The sequence below is a fragment of the Grampus griseus genome, assembly GCF_964374135.1.
Source record: "Grampus griseus genome assembly, chromosome: 8".
NCBI classification, from domain to species: domain Eukaryota; kingdom Metazoa; phylum Chordata; class Mammalia; order Artiodactyla; family Delphinidae; genus Grampus; species Grampus griseus.
In genome coordinates this window covers 73013878-73020038 of record NC_139002.1, presented here as the reverse complement: position 1 = coordinate 73020038, position 6161 = coordinate 73013878, and the positions used below count along the sequence as shown (strand labels likewise).

The 6161-nt window shown below is 51.2% G+C and overlaps 1 protein-coding gene across 2 annotated transcripts; it reads right to left on the bottom strand.

Annotated features, from left to right (window-relative positions):
* Nucleotides 1-2490: 2490 nt before the first annotated feature.
* LOC309826821 (serum amyloid A-2 protein-like) lies at nt 2491-5728 on the bottom strand. Of its 2 annotated transcripts, none has more exons than XM_082661202.1 (4): nt 5687-5728; nt 5190-5281; nt 3148-3286; nt 2491-2757 (listed from the first exon to the last, which is right to left on the bottom strand). In XM_082661202.1, exons 2-4 carry the CDS (start codon nt 5275-5277, stop codon nt 2595-2597), a joined length of 390 nt encoding a protein of 129 aa, XP_082517328.1. In that variant the 5' UTR covers nt 5278-5281; nt 5687-5728; the 3' UTR covers nt 2491-2594. The 2 variants fall into 2 exon arrangements, with proteins under 2 accessions (XP_082517328.1, XP_082517327.1); XM_082661201.1 differs by having other exon boundaries at nt 2493-2757; nt 5609-5720.
* Between the last annotated feature and the right edge of the window lie 433 nt (nt 5729-6161).

Sequence of the window (6161 nt, the reverse complement as noted above, 5' to 3'; positions counted from 1 at the left end):
TAGGAGGAGAGAAACATGTCAGTTGTTTTGGCAACATGGAGGTCAGTGGTGACCAGAGCTGTTTTGCTGAGTGGTGGGGACAGAGGACAGGCTGGTGTGGGTTCAAGTGTGAGTCAGAAGCGAGGAATCAGAAAGTGCAGATGGGCAGGTTTTCAACAAGTCTGACTATAAAGAGGAAGAGGAAAACGTGCAAGAGTGAAGAGTGATGTGGATTGAACTCAGGGTTTTCAATGTGGTGATTTATTGGGAAAGCTGTTACTGACTGTCTGGACTCTGCAAGGTTTTGCCCATGTGAGGAACAAGCACATTTTCCTCCCTGGTGTGAGTGTCACTGCGTGTCCTGTGCAAGAGAAGAGCACCACAGGAGCTGGGCAGAAGGAAAGCACAAACCAGGAAGTGTTTGTGTCCTACAACGTCCCTCCTGCGCCCTGAAAGGACAGAGATTAACACTGTGCCCAGCTGGCACAGGAGAAATGTTTACCAGTTCCAGTATCACAAGCGGGCAAAAGAAGGGTGGACGTGGAGCTCAGAGTAAATAAACTGATAACCGGCACACACTTCTACTCTGAAAGTGGGATTCAGGAGCACTCCTAAGGGGAGACGATTCATGATGAAATGATCCCTGTAGGGGAAAGACAAGTTTAACTTCCTTGTCAAGGAGGAAGAAAAAGTGTGTCTGTAAGGTAGTTAGTCACAGGAGAACTTTCTCATACAGTTCCCATCAGAAGGCACTGTCAGAGGTGTACGTAGAGGCTGTGTCTCAGAAAAGTGAGTCTGACAAAATAAAGCAGGAGCAGGGTAACCGGGATTAGGGAGAGTGTGGTGGCAGATTGGCTGGCAAGAACAGGCTCAAAGCACTGCTGAGTTTAGGGCTCTAGTGGTAAAGTCTCAACAGACCCCAGGTTGTAAGGAGACTCCTGTTATGAGAATGTTCACTATTAGATTTCTATCCCAGGTACTGAAGGTATAGAATTTGCAAAATGAGGGGAAAGAAAGGAAAAGTAGGAGAAAGGATGACTTGAAAGTTTAAATAAAGCAAGTTCTCCAAATTATTGTAAATAGGAAAAATTTAATAATCAGCCTTTTTATTACTTGAAATAAAAGTTGGATACAGAAGTCTATTCACCATTCTTTTTTTTTTTTTTTTTTTTGGGCTGCATTGGGTCTTCGTTGTTGCACGCGGGCTTTCTCTAGTTGCGGCGAGCGGGGGCTACTCTTCGTTGCGGTGCGTGGGCTTCTCACTGCGGTGGCTTCTCTTGCTGCGGAGCACGGGCTCTAGGCGCGCGGGCTTCTGTAGTTGTGGCGTGTGGGATCAGTAGTTGTGGCTCGCGGGCTCTAGAGCGCAGGCTCGGTAGTTGTGGTGCACAGGCTTAGTTGCTTTGCGGCATGTGGGATCTTCCCGGACTAGGGCTCGAACCCGTGTCCCCTGCATTGGCAGGTGGATTCTTAACCACTGTGCCACCACAGAAGCCCCTGTTCCCCACTCTTTAAAGTGTTAGATCATTTTACTTCTTGGAATCTGTAATCTGAAAAAACCAAACACCAAAACCAAATTTTTATCCAAGGAAGAAGGTTATTGGTTTCTCTAGGAATTTGTGATTTATAGAGTCACTCATAATTCCTGTGCTCTAACAGGCCCAAACCCCTTTTATTAGACACTGTTTTCCTCAGTAAGAAGTAACATGTTGGGACTTCCGTGGCAGTCCAGTGGTTAAGACTTGGAGCTCTCACTGCCGTGGGCCTGGGTTCAATCCCTGGGGGGAGAACTAAGATCCCACAAGCCATGCGGCATGACTGGAAAAAGAGTAACATGCTGCTGGCTTTCCTCTGTTGGGAAGGGTCCAGGGAGGGAAAATGACTTCTTCTCAAGGACCTGATACATATCCAATGCAATACAAAACCTCCTGATACTTAATCTTGATGGCGTCCCTATGCCTCCGTTTCTGGACATGTTTATTCCTGGACACTTGCATCAGGCAAGGAATATAGAGTGAAGGGAGACAGCGTTGGAGGCACTTCTGGATGGCACAGACAGAAATTGGTTCATAGATGGATTTGTAGGTGTTGCTGAGAGATGAACAGAAGATCAAGGTGCAGCTGCTGGAGCAGGATTCCACGATCCAGTCGTCCCGAGGCTGTGTCCCCTGCCCGCACACACACACCACTGAAGACGCACTAAGGGCACTAGACCCCAGGGCAGAGAAGCTGACAGGACCCAACTGCCAGGGAGTGAAGAGGCCTGAATACAGATGGGCCTAGAAAGAGCACCACTGTAACCAGAGGGGCCTGGAGGGGAGCGGGTCTGATTAGGGGAAGGGGTGGAGCAGGGTGTCTGCCCTGTATGATGCTGAGATTGTGGCCCCGACACCCAAGACACAGGCACAGACTCGGTCTTCATGTGGGTGTCCAGCCATCACCCCTTGGGAACAAACAGGCTGTCCTTATATCAAAGAATAATACACGGTTTTCAACATTCAATCTCTTAAGCATTTATTAGATCTGCTGGCTTCCGTGGACAGAGAACTCACAAGCTCAGCGTCCCTGCCCTTGGGGACTCACAGCCCCGTCGTCTCCTGAGCAGAGTGAGAGGCAGCTCAGTACTTGTCGGGCAGGCCAGGAGGTCGGAAGTAATTGGGGTCTTTGCCGCTCCGGCCCCATCTATTGGCAAACTGGTCGGCCTCCGAGTCCTCCCGTCCGTGGCCACTGTCTCCATGCTTAAAAAGGTCTGTGATTCTCTGACTATTCTCCCTGGCATCGCTGGAATGGAGGAGGGCAGGTAGGGGATTACTCCAGGGCTGACGAGCAACAGCCCACCCTCCCCATCTCTCCTCTTTCCAAGGAATCGAGGACTCTGACAGGAGCTAGGAAAGAGGGAATGAAGCCTGAGGCTGCCCGGGCTCAGCCCACCTCAGCCCTGCGGGTCCCCTTATGCTGGGTGAACAGCACCCATGGGGGAGGCTTGGGAATCGTCTGTCCCACCAGCCTTGCTCTGCTCTTCAGCCACTCAGACCCCACACAGGACATAGAGGGTGAGGGTGGATAAGAGGAGGAGAGGCCACAGCCCTACAGGAAGTTCTCCAGGGCTTGGCCCCTCCTGGCTGTCCGAGGCTCTCACACCCATCCCTGCATCCTCAGGGCCCCTGGTACCTGATCACTTCAGCAGCCCAGACGCCCCCAGGTCCCCTTTGGGCAGCGTCATAGTTGCCCCGGGCGTGAAAGTACTTGTCTGCATCTTTGTACCCGGCTTCTTTCATGTCAGAGTACGCTCGCCACATGTCTTTAGCCCCTGGGAGGAAAGCACATAGAGAAAGGATTATCAGGTGGACAGAAAACTGTGACACACCTTAGGGAAGAATCAAGGAATGAAAAATCTTCCACTGACTCAGTTTCATCCTGTGGCTATAGCACCATGAGTGCCATAGATTGAGCAGAGCATTCTTTGTGTCTAGTTTCCTGCTCCTGGTAACTCGAATGAGAGTCGTTATGGGGGGAGGGGCACAGCTGCGTTGGACCTGGTTGTCGGGCCCCTACGATGCTGTCTCTGGACTGCATCTCACTTAGGGCTCTATGTGATACGTTTAAGGAGAGAAGGGAGCTATCTTTATAGGGCAGGATTCCTCAGCTTCATACTATTGACATTTTAAGCCAGATAATTCTTTGCTGTTCAGGGCTGTCCTGGGTATTGTAACACGTTTAACAGCATCCCTCACTTTTACCCACGAACGGGCAACCTATTCCCCAAGTGGGACAACCAAAAGTGTTTCCAAACATTGCCCGATATCTCCAGGACACAAAATTGCCCTTGGCCCCGAACCACTGTTATAAAAGGAAGCCGCATAGGATGAGATCCAGGGGATTTGGGTGAGTGAGGAGGTGACATGGAGGACAGATTCTGAGAAAGGGGCAGACATGCAGCACCTCTGCCCTGACGCCTAAGAAATGTATCCCTGCTGCGCGAATGCGCTCAATGTGACTTGATTCCCCTGCCTGTTAGGCACGTGAATGGCATCCTGAGGACTTTCTAGTGGACGGTATTGATGACGTGGGCTGCCTGAGGAAGCAAGCCTTCGAGCAGTGGGTCTTGCCTCAGCCTGGTTACACCTTCCAATCAGCTGGGGAGGTACTGAAAGTCCCCTGAGACCTACCTCACAGCCCAGGCCAGTTACCTCACACTCTCTGGGGTGGGTCTCAGGCATCAATAGTTTTCACTGCTCCCCAGGTGAATCCAACATGCAGCTGAGATTGATAAGCCCCCAGCTTGAGGGAGTGGCACTGGGACAAGTCTGCCCAGCAAGAGCTGTGGCCTCGTGCACAGCTGGGTTCAAACTTCTGTCCTGCCACCTGCTGACTGGCACTTAGTCCCTGGGCAGCAGACTCGGCTGCTCTCAGCCTCGGTTTTCTCCCCTTCAGATGGGGGGAGATGCCTCCCTCAAGGAGGTATTCTGCAGGTAAGTAGGTGACCACCTGTCCCAGCCTAACCAGAACTGCACCTGTTTTCCTGGAACTGCCCCAGTTAGCGTTGAAAGTGTCCTGGAAAAGTCCTCAGACCTGGGCAAAGCAGGAGAGTTGGTCACCCTGAAGTGCATGTAAGGGCCGAGTTCCTACCGGAAGCTTGAGATATGTTATTAGGTTCCCCACCCCGGTCGCACACGGCTTTTTTTGTCAGTTAAAAGGCTATAAAAGGGTAGGAAACAGACTGAACCAGGGACAGTGTCACTGAGTATAGGAAGCAGGAGCAAGAGCTAAGCTGAAGGTCCCTGAATTATCCAATTAGGAAATGGAAGGTAAGAAGGAAGAGAAGAAGAAGAGAGGAAGGAAGGAAGGAAGAGGGAAAGGGAGGGAGGAAGGGAGAAATGAGTGGAGGGAGAGAAGAAGAGAGGGGAAATAGATGGATAGCTTTCATCCTCCTTCATGCAATTGGTCTGAGGGAAATGCTGTACCATTTCAAGACTTATTTTATGTCTTCCATTCAAACTTCCATTTCAGCTGGGAATGATGACTGTTCTTTCTCTAGTGACTGATTGACATAAATCCTGTGGTTTTCAATCTGTCTGAAAAAAAGCTCCCCAAACACCTGGCACATTCTACCACATAGGGCAGCACCGCCTAAGACAGAGCTCCAACCCTTAAGAGCGCTCATGGTGAATCCCAGAGGCCCATGGGTGTCATCCCCCCTCCACCAGCCTTACCTTCATAAGCCTCGCCAAGGAAGGAAAACCATCGGCTGTGGACTCCCAGCACCAAGGAGCAGAGAATGAGGCCTGTGAAAAGCTTCATTGTGCTGAAATGAAAGGAGAGGGTCAGGGAGACACGGACAAGCCTTGTACACCCACTTGGGGATTTGTATGTCGAGGAGAGCCCGGCTGTTCTTTCCACTTGTTCTCATTAGACTCTCAGTGGTCCACCTAGGCAATATTGCAGTAGGACCTCACTCGGAGCCACTAGCCCTCAGCTCTGAACCCACCAACCCTGAACCCAAGCCTGTCTAAGAGGTCACCAAGGTGTCTATGGTGGAAGAAGAGAGCAGCTGGGACGTAGCTGTGTCTTGCTAAAGCAGCCTGTAATTAATCAAAAAGGGTTTCTCATACACCACGCTGCCAGCACTGACCTCATTCAGCACAAATACAGAAGAGAAGATTTAAAGTAAGTGTTTTCAAAGAAATCACTCCTTGGAGAACTTTCTCACCTGAACCCGGTGGAGCAGACCTGCTGGGGACAGGTGGCTGCATTTATACTGAGCCATCCCTGCTGGGGTCATGGGGTGAGAAGGAAAGCTGGACTGGTGCCTGGGGGAGAGTCCCTGCAGGTCATTTCTCCTACAAAACTGCAAAGGGTAACTTACTGGAGACCAGTGGCCGTCCTCATCCACAGGTCATATTCTGCATTGTGCAACCCTGAGAAAACAGCAAGGCCTGTTCTGCCTGGTGGCCACTGTCAGGGGTGGAGGGGCTGAGGCCTGGGCCACCTGGGCTGTGGAGAAGAGGGTGTGGAGCTCCAGGAAGGAGGCCCCCAGGCTGCTGGCAGGTGTGTGGTTAGAGGATACTCCTCCAGCCTGGACGTTGCCTTCCTGGTCGTTTCCTCAGGATGGTCCCTTCTGGACCAGACAGCAGATGTGTCAGGAATTAAATCCTTTGAACTCACGTGTAAAGCCCATGAGCTTC